The sequence below is a fragment of the Coregonus lavaretus genome, assembly GCF_964263955.1.
Source record: "Coregonus lavaretus genome assembly, chromosome: 17".
NCBI classification, from domain to species: domain Eukaryota; kingdom Metazoa; phylum Chordata; class Actinopteri; order Salmoniformes; family Salmonidae; genus Coregonus; species Coregonus lavaretus.
The window spans coordinates 49151527-49174488 of NC_140004.1; the positions used below are offsets into that span (position 1 = coordinate 49151527).

Below are 22962 nucleotides of genomic sequence, written 5' to 3' on the forward strand. Positions count from 1 at the left end.
GTTTGTACGTTTGCCCACTGACAAAGAAATGATCAGTCTATAATTTTAATGGTAGGTTTATTTGAACAGTGAGAAACAGAATAACAACAAAAAAATCCAGAAAAACACAAGTAAAAAATGTTATAAATTGATTTGCATTTTAATGAGGGAAATAAGTATTTGACCCCCTCTCAATCAGAAAGATTTCTGGCTCCCAGGTGTCTTTTATACAGGTAACGAGCTGAGATTAGGAGCACACTCTTAAAGGGAGTGCTCCTAATCTCAGTTTGTTACCTATAAAAGACACCTGCCCACAGAAGCAATCAATCAATCAGATTCCAAACTTTCTACCATGGCCAAGACCAAAGAGCTCTCCAAGGATGTCAGGGACAAGATTGTAGACCTACACAAGGCTGGAATGGGCTACAAGACCATCACCAAGCAGCTTGGTGAGAAGGTGACAACAGTTGGTGCGATTGTTCACAAATGGAAGAAACACAAAAGAACTGTCAATCTCCCTCGGCCTGGGGCTCCATGCAAGATCTCACCTCGTGGAGTTGAAATGATCATGAGAACGGTGAGGAATCAGCCCAGAACTACACAGGAGGATCTTGTCAATGATCTCAAGGCAGCTGGGACCATAGTCACCAAGAAAACAATTCGTAACACACTACGCCGTGAAGGACTGAAATCCTGCAGCGCCCGCAAGGTCCCCCTGCTCAAGAAAGCACATATACAGGGCCGTCTGAAGTTTGTCAATGAACATCTGAATGATTCAGAGGAGAACTGGGTGAAAGTGTTGTTGTCAGATGAGACCAAAATGGAGCTCTTTGGCATCAACTCAACTCGCCGTGTTTGGAGGAGGAGGAATGCTGCCTATGACCCCAAGAACACCATCCCCACCGTCAAACATGGAGGTGGAAACATTATGCTTTGGGGGTGTTTTTCTGCTAAGGGGACAGGACAACTTCACCGCATCAAAGGGACGATGGACGGGACCATGTACCGTCAAATCTTGGGTGAGAACCTCCTTCCCTCAACCAGGGCATTGAAAATGGGTCGTGGATGGGTATTCCAGCATGACAATGACCCAAAACACACGGCCAAGGCAACAAAGGAGTGGCTCAAGAAGAAGCACATTAAGGTCCTGGAGTGGCCTAGCCAGTCTCCAGACCTTAATCCCATAGAGAATCTGTGGAGGGAGCTGAAGGTTCGAGTTGCCAAACGTCAGCCTCGAAACCTTAATGACTTGGAGAAGATTTGCAAAGAGGAGTGGGACAAAATCCCTCCTGAGATGTGTGCAAACCTGGTGACCAACTACAAGAAACATCTGACCTCTGTGATTGCCAACAAGGGTTTTGCCACCAAGTACTAAGTCATGTTTTGCAGAGGGGTCAAATACTTATTTCCCTCATTAAAATGCAAATCAATTTATAACATTTTGGACATGCGTTTCTCTGGATTTCTTTGTTGTTATTCTGTCTCTCACTGTTCAAATAAACCTTCCATTAAAATTATAGACTGATCATGTCTTTGTCAGTGGGCAAACGTACAAAATCAGCAGGGGATCAAATACTTTTTTCCCCTCACTGTATATCGTCTCTAAGCTTTAGGAAGTGATATTCTCTCTGCTTTAGAAGAGGAACCAGTTGAATAGTAACCAGCCGGTTAGTAACCAAGGCAAGGCTGAGGTGACTCTCAACAGTCTGACTGAGCAGACAAAGTATTGACCCACACACACACACACACACACACACACACAGACACACAGACCCACACACAGACACACAGACCCACCCACAGACCCACACACACACAGACACACACACAGACACACACACAGACACACCCAGACACACACACACACACACACACACACACACAGACACACAGACCCACACACAATCAAGTCAACAATTTTGCCAAATTGCAGTGTCAGTTGCACATCTGCCAGTCATCATAGAAGTAGACTATTCATTAGGGCTTAATCAGACCATGTTTATAGGAATCAGGAATCCACCATGAGACCATCTGGGAAAGGGAGCAGAACAATCTGATCTGCTGTTGATTCAGTTCACTCTGAGCTGTTGATTCAGTTCACTCTGAGCTGTTGATTCAGTTCACTCTGAGCTGTTGATTCAGTTCACTCTGAACTGTTGATTCAGTTCACTCTGAGCTGTTGATTCAGTTCACTCTGAGCTGTTGATTCAGTTCACTCTGAGCTGTTGATTCAGTTCACTCTGAGCTGTTGATTCAGTTCACTCTGAGCTGTTGATTCAGTTCACTCTGAGCTGTTGATTCAGTTCACTCTGAGCTGTTGATTCAGTTCACTCTGAGCTGTTGATTCAGTTTACTCTGAGGTTGGCTGAAACATCCGTAGACTCAGAACACTCCAGTCCTGTTTGTTGTTTGGGAAGACACAGTGAACCTCAACCCGCTCTAGAAATGTCTGCTGTCTCTGCAGTTCAACTTACGGACCTTTATGTTCTATGATCTAAAACAGTGCTTCTCACCTTGGTGCCCTGGAGCTACCAAAGGGAACACGGTAACCCAAAAAGGTTGAGAATGACTGAATAGTTTGTGGACGGTGTCATGACAATAGCCGCATACTGGCATTTTAGGGCAGCTGCTTTAGAGTGGGGTTTGTTGCCCTGTACACACCAGTCCTACTGTACTCCAGTCAGTCTGTTCTGCTCTGCTCTATGATAGCTGGATGGATTACTGCAGATTGAGGTCAGAGATTAGGAGGGTGGGTCCCCTTGCCCCCCCCCCCCCCTCTCCACCCACCTCAACACTGACCCCACCTCATGGTTATAAAGACCCCTAACTTAACCACAAAACAGCAAGACTAAAAGCACTGTGAAAGCTGGCCTGATTTCTGGGTTTATCTCTGTCTAGCTGCACTAGTCTCTCTGTCTGTCTGTCTGTCTCTCTGTCTGTCTGTCTGTCTGTCTGTCTGTAGTGATGTCTGTCTGTCTGTCTGTCTGTGTAGCTGCACTAGTCTGTCTGTCTGTCTGTCTGTCTGTCTGTCTGTCTGTCTGTGTAGCTGCACTAGTCTGTCTGTCTGTCTGTCTGTCTGTCTGTCTGTCTCTGTCTCTGTCTGTCTGTCTGTGTAGCTGCACTAGTCTGTCTGTCTGTCTGTCTGTCTGTCTGTCTGTCTGTCTGTCTGTCTGTAGTGATGCGTCTATAGTGTTAGTTTCTGGTAGACAAGCCAGAGTTATTCCTCCTCTGTATCTCACTGTTACCGTGGGTACTGGCAGTGTGCTGGGTGTACTGGCAGTGTTACCGTGGGTACTGGCAGTGTTACTGTGGGTACTGGCAGTGTTACCTAGGGTACTGGCAGTGTTACCGTGGGTACTGGCAGTGTTACCGTGGGTACTGGCAGTGTTACCTAGGGTACTGGCAAGTGTTACCGTGGAGACTGGCAGTTGTTACCTTGGAGACTGGCAAGTTTGACCTTGGAGACTGGCAAGTGTTACCGTGGATACTGGTAGTTTGGAGGATGGATGCTTTGAATGTTAATATAATGATGCACAACTGCACCTGGAAACCTATGTTTTGGAAAACAGACACACACACACAAACCTGCCTAGTTTATCCTCCCACCTTGATAACCTTCCTCCATTCCTAAATAGTGGCCAGGCGGGGGACCTGCAGCTTTCAACACACAACTGATTGTGAAACATCGACACACAGCAGACAGACACACCACTATTGACAACGCTGTGTATCTGGGCTATTGTTGCAACACCAACGTCTGCTTGACTGTCTGTCTGCCTGTCTGTCTGTCTGTCTGTCTGCCTGCCTGTCTGCTTGTCTGTCTGCCTGTCTGCCTGCCTGTCTGCCTGTCTGCCCATCTGCCCGTCTGCCTGTCTGTCTGTCTGCCCGTCTGCCCGTCTGTCTGTCTGAGGCAACAGGTACAAGCTGGTAGAGCATCTGATTGAGGACAACTTCCCTTGATGATGTTGTGGAATACTGGACATACTGATTTCCTTATATGAACTGTGACTCAGTAAAATCTTTGAAATTGTTGCGTGTATATTTTTGTTCAGTGTATAAAAGTTTTTACTAACATTACTAATCTGAGGTAAAAAGGATGTGTAATTACCCCTCAATTTAATGTGGTCAAAACTTGAAAATGAAACGTCCCTTCACTGTCAACTGCGTTTATTTTCAGCAAACTTAACATGTGTAAATATTTGTATGAACATAACAAGATTCAACAACTGAGACATAAACTGAACAAGTTCCACAGACATGTGACTAACAGAAATTGAATAATGTGTCCCTGAACAAAGGGGAGGGGGGGGGGGTCAAAATCAAAAGTAACAGTCAGTATCTGGTGTGGCCACCAGCTGCATTAAGTACTGCAGTGCATCTCCTCCTCATGGACTGCACCAGATTTACCAGTTCTTGCTGTGAGACGTTACCCCACTCTTCCACCAAGGCACCTGCAAGTTCCCGGACATTTCTGGGGAGAATGGCCCTAGCCCTCAGCCTCCAATCCAACAGGTCCCAGACGTGCTCAATGGGATTGAGATCCGGGCTCTTCGCTGGCCATGGCAGAACACTGACATTCCTGTCTTGCAGGAAATCACGAGCAGTATGGCTGGTGGCATTGTCATGCTGGAGGGTCATGTCAGGATGAGACTGCTGGAAGGGTATTACATGAGGGAGGAGGATGTCTTCACGGGGTGACGTGAGAGAACTTGTTGTCCCTCCTCCCCTCCTCTTCTCTAGTTGCTCTTTGGAAACAAGTAGGCTAAAAGTTGGAAGCTACAACCATTCTCAAAATATGACAAAAGAGAACAATCAACTTGATCCCTCTGACTGTTGTTGGCTTCAGATAGGGAGAAACAGACTGGATCAGCTAATATCAGGCTATCTGTATTACTGGGCTGTATCAGCTAATATCAGGCTATCTGTATTACTGGGCTGTATCAGCTAATATCAGGCTATCTGTATTACTGGGCTGTATCAGCTAATATCAGGCTATCTGTATTACTGGGCTGTATCAGCTAATATCAGGCTATCTGTATTACTGGGCTGTATCAGCTAATATCAGGCTATCTGTATTACTGGGCTGTATCAGCTAATATCAGGCTATCTGTATTACTGGGCTGTATCAGCTAATATCAGGCTATCTGTATTACTGGGCTGTATCAGCTAATATCAGGCTATCTGTATTACTGGGCTGTATCAGCTAATATCAGGCTATCTGTATTACTGGGCTGTATCAGCTAATATCAGGCTATCTGTATTACTGGGCTGTATCAGCTAATATCAGGCTATCTGTATTACTGGGCTGTATCAGCTAATATCAGGCTATCTGTATTACTGGGCTGTATCAGCTAATATCAGGCTATCTGTATTACTGGGCTGTATCAGCTAATATCAGGCTATCTGTATTACTGGGCTGTATCAGCTAATATCAGGCTATCTGTATTACTGGGCTGTATCAGCTAATATCAGGCTATCTGTATTACTGGGCTGTATCAGCTAATATCAGGCTATCTGTATTACTGGGCTGTATCAGCTAATATCAGGCTATCTGTATTACTGGGCTGTATCAGCTAATATCAGGCTATCTGTATTACTGGGCTGTATCAGCTAATATCAGGCTATCTGTATTACTGGGCTGTATCAGCTAATATCAGGCTATCTGTATTACTGGGCTGTATCAGCTAATATCAGGCTATCTGTATTACTGGGCTGTATCAGCTAATATCAGGCTATCTGTATTACTGGGCTGTATCAGCTAATATCAGGCTATCTGTATTACTGGGCTGTATCAGCTAATATCAGGCTATCTGTATTACTGGGCTGTATCAGCTGATATCAGGCTATCTGTATTACTGGGCTGTATCAGCTGATATCAGGCTATCTGTATTACTGGGCTGTATCAGCTAATATCAGGCTATCTGTATTACTGGGCTGTATCAGCTAATATCAGGCTATCTGTATTACTGGGCTGTATCAGCTAATATCAGGCTATCTGTATTACTGGGCTGTATCAGCTAATATCAGGCTATCTGTATTACTGGGCTGTATCAGCTAATATCAGGCTATCTGTATTACTGGGCTGTATCAGCTAATATCAGGCTATCTGTATTACTGGGCTGTATCAGCTAATATCAGGCTATCTGTATTACTGGGCTGTATCAGCTAATATCAGGCTATCTGTATTACTGGGCTGTATCAGCTAATATCAGGCTATCTGTATTACTGGGCTGTATCAGCTAATATCAGGCTATCTGTATTACTGGGCTGTATCAGCTAATATCAGGCTATCTGTATTACTGGGATATATCAGCTAATATCAGGCTATCTGTATTACTGGGCTGTATCAGCTAATATCAGGCTATCTGTATTACTGGGCTGTATCAGCTAATATCAGGCTATCTGTATTACTGGGCTGTATCAGCTAATATCAGGCTATCTGTATTACTGGGATATATCAGCTAATATCAGGCTATCTGTATTACTGGGCTGTATCAGCTAATATCAGGCTATCTGTATTACTGGGCTGTATCAGCTAATATCAGGCTATCTGTATTACTGGGCTGTATCAGCTAATATCAGGCTATCTGTATTACTGGGCTGTATCAGCTAATATCAGGCTATCTGTATTACTGGGCTGTATCAGCTAATATCAGGCTATCTGTATTACTGGGCTGTATCAGCTAATATCAGGCTATCTGTATTACTGGGCTGTATCAGCTAATATCAGGCTATCTGTATTACTGGGCTGTATCAGCTAATATCAGGCTATCTGTATTACTGGGATATATCAGCTAATATCAGGCTATCTGTATTACTGGGCTGTATCAGCTAATATCAGGCTATCTGTATTACTGGGCTGTATCAGCTAATATCAGGCTATCTGTATTACTGGGCTGTATCAGCTAATATCAGGCTATCTGTATTACTGGGCTGTATCAGCTAATATCAGGCTATCTGTATTACTGGGCTGTATCAGCTAATATCAGGCTATCTGTATTACTGGGCTGTATCAGCTAATATCAGGCTATCTGTATTACTGGGCTGTATCAGCTAATATCAGGCTATCTGTATTACTGGGCTGTATCAGCTAATATCAGGCTATCTGTATTACTGGGCTGTATCAGCTAATATCAGGCTATCTGTATTACTGGGCTGTATCAGCTAATATCAGGCTATCTGTATTACTGGGCTGTATCAGCTAATATCAGGCTATCTGTATTACTGGGCTGTATCAGCTAATATCAGGCTATCTGTATTACTGGGCTGTATCAGCTAATATCAGGCTATCTGTATTACTGGGCTGTATCAGCTAATATCAGGCTATCTGTATTACTGGGCTGTATCAGCTAATATCAGGCTATCTGTATTACTGGCTGTATCAGCTAATATCAGGCTATCTGTATTACTGGGCTGTATCAGCTAATATCAGGCTATCTGTATTACTGGGCTGTATCAGCTAATATCAGGCTATCTGTATTACTGGGCTGTATCAGCTAATATCAGGCTATCTGTATTACTGGGCTGTATCAGCTAATATCAGGCTATCTGTATTACTGGGCTGTATCAGCTAATATCAGGCTATCTGTATTACTGGGCTGTATCAGCTAATATCAGGCTATCTGTATTACTGGGCTGTATCAGCTAATATCAGGCTATCTGTATTACTGGGCTGTATCAGCTAATATCAGGCTATCTGTATTACTGGGCTGTATCAGCTAATATCAGGCTATCTGTATTACTGGGCTGTATCAGCTAATATCAGGCTATCTGTATTACTGGGCTGTATCAGCTAATATCAGGCTATCTGTATTACTGGGCTGTATCAGCTAATATCAGGCTATCTGTATTACTGGGCTGTATCAGCTAATATCAGGCTATCTGTATTACTGGGCTGTATCAGCTAATATCAGGCTATCTGTATTACTGGGCTGTATCAGCTAATATCAGGCTATCTGTATTACTGGGCTGTATCAGCTAATATCAGGCTATCTGTATTACTGGGCTGTATCAGCTAATATCAGGCTATCTGTATTACTGGGCTGTATCAGCTAATATCAGGCTATCTGTATTACTGGGCTGTATCAGCTAATATCAGGCTATCTGTATTACTGGGCTGTATCAGCTAATATCAGGCTATCTGTATTACTGGGCTGTATCAGCTAATATCAGGCTATCTGTATTACTGGGCTGTATCAGCTAATATCAGGCTATCTGTATTACTGGGCTGTATCAGCTAATATCAGGCTATCTGTATTACTGGGCTGTATCAGCTAATATCAGGCTATCTGTATTACTGGGCTGTATCAGCTAATATCAGGCTATCTGTATTACTGGGCTGTATCAGCTAATATCAGGCTATCTGTATTACTGGGCTGTATCAGCTAATATCCGGCTATCTGTATTACTGGGCTGTATCAGCTAATATCCGGCTATCTGTATTACTGGGCTGTATCAGCTAATATCAGGCTATCTGTATTACTGGGCTGTATCAGCTAATATCAGGCTATCTGTATTACTGGGCTGTATCAGCTAATATCAGGCTATCTGTATTACTGGGCTGTATCAGCTAATATCAGGCTATCTGTATTACTGGGCTGTATCAGCTAATATCAGGCTATCTGTATTACTGGGCTGTATCAGCTAATATCAGGCTATCTGTATTACTGGGCTGTATCAGCTAATATCAGGCTATCTGTATTACTGGGCTGTATCAGCTAATATCAGGCTATCTGTATTACTGGGCTGTATCAGCTAATATCAGGCTATCTGTATTACTGGGCTGTATCAGCTAATATCAGGCTATCTGTATTACTGGGCTGTATCAGCTAATATCAGGCTATCTGTATTACTGGGCTGTATCAGCTAATATCAGGCTATCTGTATTACTGGGCTGTATCAGCTAATATCAGGCTATCTGTATTACTGGGCTGTATCAGCTAATATCCGGCTATCTGTATTACTGGGCTGTATCAGCTAATATCCGGCTATCTGTATTACTGGGCTGTATCAGCTAATATCAGGCTATCTGTATTACTGGGCTGTATCAGCTAATATCAGGCTATCTGTATTACTGGGCTGTATCAGCTAATATCAGGCTATCTGTATTACTGGGATGTATCAGCTAATATCAGGCTATCTGTATTACTGGGCTGTATCAGCTAATATCAGGCTATCTGTATTACTGGGCTGTATCAGCTAATATCAGGCTATCTGTATTACTGGGCTGTATCAGCTAATATCAGGCTATCTGTATTACTGGGCTGTATCAGCTAATATCAGGCTATCTGTATTACTGGGCTGTATCAGCTAATATCAGGCTATCTGTATTACTGGGCTGTATCAGCTAATATCAGGCTATCTGTATTACTGGGCTGTATCAGCTAATATCAGGCTATCTGTATTACTGGGCTGTATCAGCTAATATCAGGCTATCTGTATTACTGGGCTGTATCAGCTAATATCAGGCTATCTGTATTACTGGGCTGTATCAGCTAATATCAGGCTATCTGTATTACTGGGCTGTATCAGCTAATATCAGGCTATCTGTATTACTGGGCTGTATCAGCTAATATCAGGCTATCTGTATTACTGGGCTGTATCAGCTAATATCAGGCTATCTGTATTACTGGGCTGTATCAGCTAATATCAGGCTATCTGTATTACTGGGCTGTATCAGCTAATATCAGGCTATCTGTATTACTGGGCTGTATCAGCTAATATCAGGCTATCTGTATTACTGGGCTGTATCAGCTAATATCAGGCTATCTGTATTACTGGGCTGTATCAGCTAATATCAGGCTATCTGTATTACTGGGCTGTATCAGCTAATATCAGGCTATCTGTATTACTGGGCTGTATCAGCTAATATCAGGCTATCTGTATTACTGGGCTGTATCAGCTAATATCAGGCTATCTGTATTACTGGGCTGTATCAGCTAATATCAGGCTATCTGTATTACTGGGCTGTATCAGCTAATATCAGGCTATCTGTATTACTGGGCTGTATCAGCTAATATCAGGCTATCTGTATTACTGGGCTGTATCAGCTAATATCAGGCTATCTGTATTACTGGGCTGTATCAGCTAATATCAGGCTATCTGTATTACTGGGCTGTATCAGCTAATATCAGGCTATCTGTATTACTGGGCTGTATCAGCTAATATCAGGCTATCTGTATTACTGGGCTGTATCAGCTAATATCAGGCTATCTGTATTACTGGGCTGTATCAGCTAATATCAGGCTATCTGTATTACTGGGATATATCAGCTAATATCAGGCTATCTGTATTACTGGGCTGTATCAGCTAATATCAGGCTATCTGTATTACTGGGATATATCAGGCTATCTGTATTACTGGGCTGTATCAGCTAATATCAGGCTATCTGTATTACTGGGCTGTATCAGCTAATATCAGGCTATCTGTATTACTGGGCTGTATCAGCTAATATCAGGCTATCTGTATTACTGGGCTGTATCAGCTAATATCAGGCTATCTGTATTACTGGGCTGTATCAGCTAATATCAGGCTATCTGTATTACTGGGCTGTATCAGCTAATATCAGGCTATCTGTATTACTGGGCTGTATCAGCTAATATCAGGCTATCTGTATTACTGGGCTGTATCAGCTAATATCAGGCTATCTGTATTACTGGGCTGTATCAGCTAATATCAGGCTATCTGTATTACTGGGCTGTATCAGCTAATATCAGGCTATCTGTATTACTGGGCTGTATCAGCTAATATCAGGCTATCTGTATTACTGGGCTGTATCAGCTAATATCAGGCTATCTGTATTACTGGGCTGTATCAGCTAATATCAGGCTATCTGTATTACTGGGCTGTATCAGCTAATATCAGGCTATCTGTATTACTGGGCTGTATCAGCTAATATCAGGCTATCTGTATTACTGGGCTGTATCAGCTAATATCAGGCTATCTGTATTACTGGGATATATCAGCTAATATCAGGCTATCTGTATTACTGGGCTGTATCAGCTAATATCAGGCTATCTGTATTACTGGGATATATCAGGCTATCTGTATTACTGGGCTGTATCAGCTAATATCAGGCTATCTGTATTACTGGGCTGTATCAGCTAATATCAGGCTATCTGTATTACTGGGCTGTATCAGCTAATATCAGGCTATCTGTATTACTGGGCTGTATCAGCTAATATCAGGCTATCTGTATTACTGGGCTGTATCAGCTAATATCAGGCTATCTGTATTACTGGGCTGTATCAGCTAATATCAGGCTATCTGTATTACTGGGCTGTATCAGCTAATATCAGGCTATCTGTATTACTGGGCTGTATCAGCTAATATCAGGCTATCTGTATTACTGGGCTGTATCAGCTAATATCAGGCTATCTGTATTACTGGGCTGTATCAGCTAATATCAGGCTATCTGTATTACTGGGCTGTATCAGCTAATATCAGGCTATCTGTATTACTGGGCTGTATCAGCTAATATCAGGCTATCTGTATTACTGGGCTGTATCAGCTAATATCAGGCTATCTGTATTACTGGGCTGTATCAGCTAATATCAGGCTATCTGTATTACTGGGCTGTATCAGCTAATATCAGGCTATCTGTATTACTGGGCTGTATCAGCTAATATCAGGCTATCTGTATTACTGGGCTGTATCAGCTAATATCAGGCTATCTGTATTACTGGGCTGTATCAGCTAATATCAGGCTATCTGTATTACTGGGCTGTATCAGCTAATATCAGGCTATCTGTATTACTGGGCTGTATCAGCTAATATCAGGCTATCTGTATTACTGGGCTGTATCAGCTAATATCAGGCTATCTGTATTACTGGGATATATCAGGCTATCTGTATTACTGGGCTGTATCAGCTAATATCAGGCTATCTGTATTACTGGGCTGTATCAGCTAATATCAGGCTATCTGTATTACTGGGCTGTATCAGCTAATATCAGGCTATCTGTATTACTGGGCTGTATCAGCTAATATCAGGCTATCTGTATTACTGGGCTGTATCAGCTAATATCAGGCTATCTGTATTACTGGGCTGTATCAGCTAATATCAGGCTATCTGTATTACTGGGCTGTATCAGCTAATATCAGGCTATCTGTATTACTGGGCTGTATCAGCTAATATCAGGCTATCTGTATTACTGGGCTGTATCAGCTAATATCAGGCTATCTGTATTACTGGGCTGTATCAGCTAATATCAGGCTATCTGTATTACTGGGCTGTATCAGCTAATATCAGGCTATCTGTATTACTGGGATATATCAGCTAATATCAGGCTATCTGTATTACTGGGCTGTATCAGCTAATATCAGGCTATCTGTATTACTGGGATATATCAGGCTATCTGTATTACTGGGCTGTATCAGCTAATATCAGGCTATCTGTATTACTGGGCTGTATCAGCTAATATCAGGCTATCTGTATTACTGGGCTGTATCAGCTAATATCAGGCTATCTGTATTACTGGGCTGTATCAGCTAATATCAGGCTATCTGTATTACTGGGCTGTATCAGCTAATATCAGGCTATCTGTATTACTGGGCTGTATCAGCTAATATCAGGCTATCTGTATTACTGGGCTGTATCAGCTAATATCAGGCTATCTGTATTACTGGGCTGTATCAGCTAATATCAGGCTATCTGTATTACTGGGCTGTATCAGCTAATATCAGGCTATCTGTATTACTGGGCTGTATCAGCTAATATCAGGCTATCTGTATTACTGGGCTGTATCAGCTAATATCAGGCTATCTGTATTACTGGGCTGTATCAGCTAATATCAGGCTATCTGTATTACTGGGCTGTATCAGCTAATATCAGGCTATCTGTATTACTGGGCTGTATCAGCTAATATCAGGCTATCTGTATTACTGGGCTGTATCAGCTAATATCAGGCTATCTGTATTACTGGGCTGTATCAGCTAATATCAGGCTATCTGTATTACTGGGCTGTATCAGCTAATATCAGGCTATCTGTATTACTGGGCTGTATCAGCTAATATCAGGCTATCTGTATTACTGGGCTGTATCAGCTAATATCAGGCTATCTGTATTACTGGGCTGTATCAGCTAATATCAGGCTATCTGTATTACTGGGCTGTATCAGCTAATATCAGGCTATCTGTATTACTGGGCTGTATCAGCTAATATCAGGCTATCTGTATTACTGGGCTGTATCAGCTAATATCAGGCTATCTGTATTACTGGGCTGTATCAGCTAATATCAGGCTATCTGTATTACTGGGCTGTATCAGCTAATATCAGGCTATCTGTATTACTGGGCTGTATCAGCTAATATCAGGCTATCTGTATTACTGGGCTGTATCAGCTAATATCAGGCTATCTGTATTACTGGGCTGTATCAGCTAATATCAGGCTATCTGTATTACTGGGCTGTATCAGCTAATATCAGGCTATCTGTATTACTGGGCTGTATCAGCTAATATCAGGCTATCTGTATTACTGGGCTGTATCAGCTAATATCAGGCTATCTGTATTACTGGGCTGTATCAGCTAATATCAGGCTATCTGTATTACTGGATAGATTTAGTTTGAAAGAGAGTAGAGTTGGGGCGAAATATAGTGGACTTGACATGAGCTACATTTTGCATAACTTTTAGGAGCGGGACGATTTGCAAGCAGAGTCAAGTTACAAATGTTGTCAATATTTATTTCCAGTCAACGTCAGAGAGTAAACTATAGCTATCATATTTAGGAAGTTAAAAACAACTCCGCCCATATAGCCTAGTCTACAGGCTATTTAATTGAGACCATATAGGACTTGATCTTGCACACCTAAAAAAGAGAAAGGCTACTGAACGTAAATCAGCAAGACGCAGGCTATTAAACTTAGTCAATATTGTGACAGAGTAGCTTTTAATACAATATATAACTTAGGGATTCTTGAAAGTCAGGACAATCCGTCCGGCAGGGAACTTTATTTTTATAGTTAGAAATAATATTTAGGGGAATTTTATTTAGGTAAAGATGTGGGTTTTGGGATTTAAATATTTGTAATATGATTCATTTCCATGTCGGCTCTATGCCCGGATATGCCCTTGTCCTGAGCAAAGGATCCCAATTTTCAAACGCTACAGAAAAGTGTTTCAAATTCAAAAAAACTGGCAATAAGATAATTTTCCAGTTAATATTCATTATGTAGTTTCTTGCACTAGCCCTCTGTGACTTTAAATAATATTTCTCTCAAAACTGATTCCTAAAAGAAGTGTCTGAAGATTTGGTCAACTCGTCAGATTTGTCTAAAATCCTAAATGAATCAGGAATGAACAGGGTCAGCTATACCATAAGGACCCCTTATTCATGTCCTCATTATATGTAGTGCAGCAAGACCATTCATGATCTGGAAAGTTCTCTACTTTTGATAGAGTTAAACAAACAATATTGGAATCACCATGGTCACAACCATAAACTGTCAATTCCTTCTCCCTGATAAATTAAGTGGGTATAATTTTTGGTTAAAATATCTTCTTTTAATTAGGAGTCATAAAGCAACTGAGGAAAAACTAAATGTCTACTGTGTAAACCACTTGAATGAAGTGTCAACTCCGTAAAACATCAACTCTGTCAGGTTTCTGTCTGACTTCAACTCTGTCAGAGTGCTGAAAGATCTGATAGAATTGCTGTGTGTTTTAGGGGGATTTTCAAATGAATAATTGTCCATATTTTACAAAGGTTTTATATTTAACATTTATTTTTAGAGGCAAAAATAATTTATGTCTGTTTTGAGTATCTGTTGTCAACTACGTCAGTGGCTTGTCAACTCCGTCACTAATGGCTAACCCCTTTTAAGATCAATTTTTTTGTGTCAATATTCTTCAAATATATTTTAATAACTGGTCTGCAACATACATCATTATCCTATGACAGTTTGTGCACAGTGCTTTAATACATTAAATAACACAAAACAAAGACAACTCTTCAAAATAATCTGCGGGACTAAAACATATTTTAATCCAAAAGTTGTCCGCAGCTTTACTCGGGACCCGCAGGTCACGCCGGTTGACAGTTGTCCGCAGCTTTACTCGGGACCCGCAGGTCACGCCGGTTGACAGTTGTCCGCAGCTTTACTCGGGACCCGCAGGTCACGCCGGTTGACAGTTGTCCGCAGCTTTACTCGGGACCCGCAGGTCACGCCGGTTGACAGTTGTCCGCAGCTTTACTCGGGACCCGCAGGTCACGCCGGTTGACAGTTGTCCGCAGCTTTACTCGGGACCCGCAGGTCACGCCGGTTGACAGTTGTCCGCAGCTTTACTCGGGACCCGCAGGTCACGCCGGTTGACCACGGGAATGCAGCTCTCTACAGTCAGACAAAAAATGGTTAATGAATGAATGAGGAAGGAGAGATTGAAATACGTTCAAACTGTTGAGTATGTTTCATCACACTGAGTCGTGTACTGATGGTCAGTTCCTCACAGAGCAGATTGACATGCAGGCCTCTCGCTAGTCTCCTCCCTTGTCTCTTCTCTCTGTCTCTGTCTGCCTGCAACCACTGCTGCTCCTATTAACACGACAAAGGCCTGTACATCCCTGTATCCTCCTCTTCCCATCTCAACCATCCTCTTCCCATCTCAACCATCCTCTTCCCATCTCAACCATCCTCTTCCCATCTCAACCATCCTCTTCCCATCTCAACCATCCGCTTCTTTCTCTTCCTTCCCCACATTGCCTCCTTGACGTTTTCTGGCTTAAGGCAGTACCTCAGTAAGACAGTCATGATCCTCTGTCTGTCCTCAGATACTGTCTTTCTGACAAGACAGCAGCTACTCTTCCTGGGGTCCAACAATTTCAACGATTTTACTGAGTTAATTTAAGGAAATCAGTCAATTGAAATAAACATGACTAGGCAGGGGCACAGCCATGGGTGGGCCTGGGAGGGCATAGGCCCACCCACAATGAGTTTTTCCCCAAAAAAGGGCTTTATTACAGACAGAAATACTCTTCAGTTTTATCAGCTGTCCGGGTGGCTGGTCTCAGGCGATCCCGCAGGTGAAGAAGCCAGATGTGGAGGTCCTGCGCTGGCGTGGTTACACGTGGTCTGCGGTTGTGAGGCCGGTTGGACGTACTGCCACATTCTCCAAAATGACGTTGGAGGCGGCTTATGGTAGAGAAATGAACTTTCAATTTTCTGGCAACAGATCTGGTGGACATTCCTGCAGTCAGCATGCCAATTCCACGCTCCCTCAAAACTTGAGACATCTGTGGCATTGTGTTGTCTGACAAAACTGCACATTTTAGTGGCCTTTTATTGTCCACAGCACAAGGTGCACCTGTGTAATGATCATGCTGTTTAATCAGCTTCTTGAAATGCCACACCTGTCAGGTGGATGGATTATCTTGGCAAAGGAGAAATGCTCACTAACAGGGATGTAAACACATTTGTGCACAACATTAGAGAGAAGTAAGTTGGAAAATGTGAAGATTTCTGGGATCTTTTATTTCAGCTCATGAAACATTGGGACCAACACTTTACATGTTGCATTTATATTTTTGTTTAGTGTATATATACAATTAAAAACATGACATTACATTTCACAACATATTAAGTGTGAGCCCTCAGGCCACTACTCTGCTACCACATATCTACAATACAAATTTAATGTGTACGTGTGTATAGAGTGCATCTGTTAGCATGTGTATGTGTGTGTCTGTGCCTATGTTTGTGTTGCTTCACAGTCCCTGCTGTTCCATAAGGTGTATTTCTATCTGTTTTTAATCTGATTTTACTACTTGCATCAGTTACTTGATGTGGAATAGAGTTCCATGTAGTCATGGCTCTATGTAGTACTGTGTGCCTCCCATAGTCTGTTCTGGACTTGGGGACTGTGAAGAGACCTCTGGTGGCATGTCTTGTGGGGTGTGCATGGGTGTCTGAGCTGTGTGCTAGCAGTTTAAACAGACAGCTGGGTGCATTCAACATGTCAATACTTCTTACAAAACAAGTAATGATGAAGTCGATCTCTCCTCTACTTTGAGCCAGGAGAGATTTGCATGCATATTATTAATGTTAGTTTTTCGTGTAGATTTAAGGGCCAGCTGTGCTGCCTTGTTCTGAGCCAATTGTAATTTTTCTAAGTCCCTCTTTGTGGCACCTGACCACACAACTGAACAGTAGTCCAGGTGTGACAAAACTAGGGCCTGTAGGACCTGCCTTGTTGATAGTGTTGTTAAGAAGGTAGAGCAGCGCTTTACTATGGACAGACTTCTCCCCATCTTAGCTACTGTTGTATCAACATGTTTTGACCATGACAGTTTACAATCCAGGGTTAGTCACCTCAACTTGCTCAATTTCCACATTATTCATTACAAGATTTAGTTGAGGTTTAGGGCTTAGTGGAAAATGTGTCCCAAATACAATGCTTTTAGTTTTTGAAATATTTGGTACTAACTTATTCCTTGCCACCCATTCTGAAACTAACTGCAGCTCTTTATTAAGTGTTGCAGTCATTTCAGTCGCTGTAGTAGCTGACATGTACAGTGTTGAGTCATCCGCATACATAGACACACTGGCTTTACTCAAAGCCAGTGGCATGTCATTAGTAAAGATTGAAAAAAGTAAGGGGCTTAGACAACTGCCCTGGGGAATGCCTGATTCTACCTGGATTATGTTGGAGAGGCTTCTATAAAGAACACCCTCTGTGTTCTGTTAGACAGGTAACTCTTTATCCACAATATAGCAGGGGGTGTAAAGCCAAAACACATACGTTTTTCCAGCAGCAGACTGTGATCGATAATGTCAAAAGCCGCACTGAAGTCTAACAAAACAGCTCCCACAATATTTGTATTAGCAATTTCTCTCAGCCAATCATCAGTCATTTCTCTCAGCCAATCATCAGTCATTTGTGTATGTGCTGTACTTGTTGCATGACCTTCCCTATAAACATGATGAAACTCTGTTGTTAATTTGTTCACTATGAAATAACATTGTATTTGGTGAGACTATAGCTGAGACTATAGCTGAGACTATAACGGAGACTATAGCTGAGACTATAACGGAGACTATAACGGAGACTATAACGGAGACTATAACTGAGACTATAACGGAGACTATAGCTGAGACTATAGCTGAGACTATAACTGAGACTATAACTGAGACTATAGCTGAGACTATAGCTGAGACTATAGCTGAGACTATAGCTGAGACTATAACGGAGACTATAACGGAGACTATAGCTGAGACTATAACTGAGACTATAACTGAGACTATAACTGAGACTATAACGGAGACTATAGCTGAGACTATAGCTGAGACTATAGCGGAGACTATAACGGAGACTATAACTGAGACTATAGCTGAGACTATAACTGATACTATAACGGAGACTATAACGGAGACTATAGCTGAGACTATAGCTGAGACTATAGCTGAGACTATAACGGAGACTATAACGGAGACTATAGCTGAGACTATAACGGAGACTATAACTGAGACTATAACGGAGACTATAGCTGAGACTATAGCTGAGACTATAACGGAGACTATAACGGAGACTATAGCTGAGACTATAGCTGAGACTATAGCTGAGACTATAGCTGAGACTATAGCTGAGACTATAGCTGAGACTATAGCTGAGACTATAACGGAGACTATAACGGAGACTATAGCTGAGACTATAGCTGAGACTATAACTGAGACTATAGCTGAGACTATAACGGAGACTATAGCTGAGACTATAACGGAGACTATAACGGAGACTATAACGGAGACTATAGCTGAGACTATAGCTGAGACTATAGCTGAGACTATAGCTGAGACTATAGCTGAGACTATAGCTGAGACTATAACGGAGACTATAATGGAGACTATAGCTGAGACTATAACTGAGACTATAGCTGAGACTAACTGTTCTGAGACTATAGCTGAGACTATAGCAGAGACTATAGCTGAGACTATAACTGAGACTATAGCTGAGACTATAACGGAGACTATAGCTGAGACTATAACGGAGACTATAGCTGAGACTATAACGGAGACTATAGCTGAGACTATAACTGAGACTATAGCTGAGACTATAGCTGAGACTATAACGGAGACTATAGCTGAGACTATAGCTGAGACTATAACGGAGACTATAACTGAGACTATAGCTGAGACTATAGCTGAGACTATAGCGGAGACTATAGCTGAGACTATAACGGAGACTATAGCTGAGACTATAACGGAGACTATAGCTGAGACTATAACTGAGACTATAGCTGAGACTATAGCTGAGACTATAGCTGAGACTATAGCTGAGACTATAACGGAGACTATAACGGAGACTATAGCTGAGACTATAACGGAGACTATAGCTGAGACTATAGCTGAGACTATAGCTGAGACTATAACGGAGACTATAGCTGAGACTATAACTGAGACTATAGCTGAGACTATAGCTGAGACTATAGCTGAGACTATAGCTGAGACTATAGCTGAGACTATAACGGAGACTATAACGGAGACTATAGCTGAGACTATAACGGAGACTATAGCTGAGACTATAGCTGAGACTATAGCTGAGACTATAACGGAGACTATAGCTGAGACTATAGCAGAGACTATAACTGAGACTATAACTGAGACTATAGCTGAGACTATAGCTGAGACTATAACTGAGACTATAGCTGAGACTATAACGGAGACTATAACGGAGACTATAACGGAGACTATAGCTGAGACTATAACTGAGACTATAGCTGAGACTATAACTGAGACTATAGCTGAGACTATAGCTGAGACTATAACGGAGACTATAGCTGAGACTATAGCGGAGACTATAACGGAGACTATAACGGAGACTATAACGGAGACTATAGCTGAGACTATAGCTGAGACTATAGCTGAGACTATAGCTGAGACTATAACGGAGACTATAGCTGAGACTATAGCTGAGACTATAGCTGAGACTATAACGGAGACTATAACGGAGACTATAACGGAGACTATAGCTGAGACTATAACGGCGACTATAACGGAGACTATAGCTGAGACTATAGCTGAGACTATAACTGAGACTATAGCTGAGACTATAGCTGAGACTATAACTGAGACTATAGCTGAGACTATAACGGAGACTATAGCTGAGACTATAACGGAGACTATAACGGAGACTATAGCTGAGACTATAGCTGAGACTATAACTGAGACTATAACTGAGACTATAGCTGAGACTATAGCTGAGACTATAACTGAGACTATAGCTGAGACTATAACGGAGACTATAACGGAGACTATAGCTGAGACTATAACTGAGACTATAACGGAGACTATAACGGAGACTATAGCTGAGACTATAGCTGAGACTATAGCTGAGACTATAGCTGAGACTATAACTGAGACTATAGCTGAGACTATAACGGAGACTATAGCTGAGACTATAGCTGAGACTATAGCTGAGACTATAGCTGAGACTATAGCAGAGACTATAGCAGAGACTATAGCTGAGACTATAACTGAGACTATAGCTGAGACTATAATGGAGACTATAGCTGAGACTATAGCTGAGACTATAACGGAGACTATAGCTGAGACTATAGCTGAGACTATAGCTGAGACTATAACGGAGACTATAGCTGAGACTATAGCTGAGACTATAACGGAGACTATAGCTGAGACTATAACGGAGACTATAGCTGAGACTATAACGGAGACTATAGCTGAGACTATAGCTGAGACTATAGCTGAGACTATAACGGAGACTATAACGGAGACTATAACGGAGACTATGACTGAGCTGAGACTATGTTCATGGTGAACAGTATGTTTCTAACTGAATGACTGACTGATCCCATTTCCTCTCCCCTTGTCCTGCAGTGGTCAGTTTGCGGTGGTAAAGAAATGCCGTGAGCGTAGCTCTGGCCTGGAGTATGCCGCTAAGTTCATCCGTAAGCGACGGAGTAAGTCGAGCCGGCGTGGCGTGACCCGGGAAGACATCGAGAGGGAGGTCAGCATTCTGAAGGAGATTCAACACCCAAACACCATCACGCTACACGACGTGTTCGAGAACAAGACTGATGTCATCCTAATACTAGAACTGTGAGTACCCTGACGTCCACCCCCTGACGTCCACCCCCTGACGTCCAACCCCTGACGTCCAACCCCTGACGTCCACCCCCTGACGTCCACCCCCTGACGTCCACCCCCTGACGTCTACCCCCTGACGTCTACCCCCTGACGTCCACCCCCTGACGTCCACCCCCTGACGTCCACCCCCTGACGTCCACCCCCTGACGTCCACCCCCTGACGTCCACCCCCTGACGTCCACCCCCTGACGTCCACCCCCTGACGTCTACCCCCTGACGTCCACCCCCTGACGTCCACCCCCTGACGTCTACCCCCTGACGTCCACCCCCTGACGTCCACCCCCTGACGTCCACCCCCTGACGTCTACCCCCTGACGTCCACCCCCTGACGTCCACCCCCTGACGTCCACCCCCTGACGTCGAACCCCTGACGTCTACCCCCTGACGTCCACCCCCTGACGTCTACCCCCTGACGTCCAACCCCTGACGTCCAACCCCTGACGTCCAACCCCTGACGTCCAACCCCTGACGTCCACCCCCTGACGTCCACCCCCTGACGTCCACCCCCTGACGTCCACCCCCTGACGTCCACCCCCTGACGTCCACCCCCTGACGTCCAACCCCTGACGTCCAACCCCTGACGTCCACCCCCTGACGTCCACCCCCTGACGTCCACCCCCTGACGTCCACCCCCTGACGTCCACCCCCTGACGTCCACCCCCTGACGTCCACCCCCTGACGTCCACCCCCTGACGTCCACCCCCTGACGTCTACCCCCTGACGTCCACCCCCTGACGTCCAACCCCTGACGTCCACCCCCTGACGTCCACCCCCTGACGTCTACCCCCTGACGTCCACCCCCTGACGTCCAACCCCTGACGTCCAACCCCTGACGTCCAACCCCTGACGTCTACCCCCTGACGTCTAACCCCTAAATGAAACAGACAACTTGACCGGTGTTAACTAGATTACAAATGCTCATTCTATCGATGTAAGACAGACATTATTCTGGTCAACACTACTTGAGTATCCCGAATAATAACGCTATATTGGTGTGCATGTAAAGGTGCTCAGTGAAATATAATAACTCAGAATATTCACATACAGGTTTTGTTTTCCTTGATCAGTTGTTTCATCAATATTTAATATGCATGTTTTATAATATGTATATTTTTGTAGACTACACCTAATATAGAATAGAAGAGGCATTTGAATTTCACTGAATTCAGTTCTATTTCCTTTAATTCAAATTAGAATTGCAATTCTCTATCCTGTTTGCTACTTCAAGAATTGAATTGGAATTGATGAGGCATTTTATATTTAGAATTGAGCACAACCCTGTCGTCTACATCCTGACAGTCCCTATATCCAGTCTGTTCCAGTGTAAAAAAAACAACTGTTGTTTTGGCAGCTGGTGGTCAAGTGACTGAACACTGTGTTGTGATTGGCTGAGTGTGTTATTATCCTGTCATAGCTTCCTCTGCAGCTGGCTGCTACTTCCTGTTCCTGATCCCTGTTTCCATTCTCAGAGGAAATACATAAATTAGGGATTTTTTCAGGGGGAAAAACATCAACAATGTAGTCGTTACAGTGACCTGCTCTACCACCCACCAGTCTGATATACCACCCACCAGTCTGATATACCACCCACCAGTCTGCTATACCACCAGTCTGCTATACCACCCACCAGTCTGCTATACCACCCACCAGTCTGCTATACCACCCACCAGTCTGCTATACCACCCACTAGTCTGCTATACCACCCACCAGTCTGCTATACCACCCACCAGTCTGCTATACCACCCACCAGTCTGCTATACCACCCACCAGTCTGCTATACCACCCACCAGTCTGCTATACCACCCACCAGTCTGATATACCACCCACCAGTCTGCTATACCACCCACCAGTCTGCTGTACCACCCACCAGTCTGCTATACCACCCACCAGTC

At 43.2% G+C, this 22962-nt stretch overlaps 1 protein-coding gene across 1 annotated transcript in view; it reads left to right on the forward strand.

The window, feature by feature from the left end:
* Positions 1 to 22962, forward strand: part of dapk1 (death-associated protein kinase 1) — a 194688-nt gene that overhangs the window by 56352 nt on the left and 115374 nt on the right. The window contains exon 3 of the mRNA XM_084181176.1: positions 20801 to 21022. Coding sequence (XP_084037302.1) covers positions 20801 to 21022 — 222 coding nt within the window. The remainder of the gene's footprint in view (positions 1 to 20800; positions 21023 to 22962) is intronic.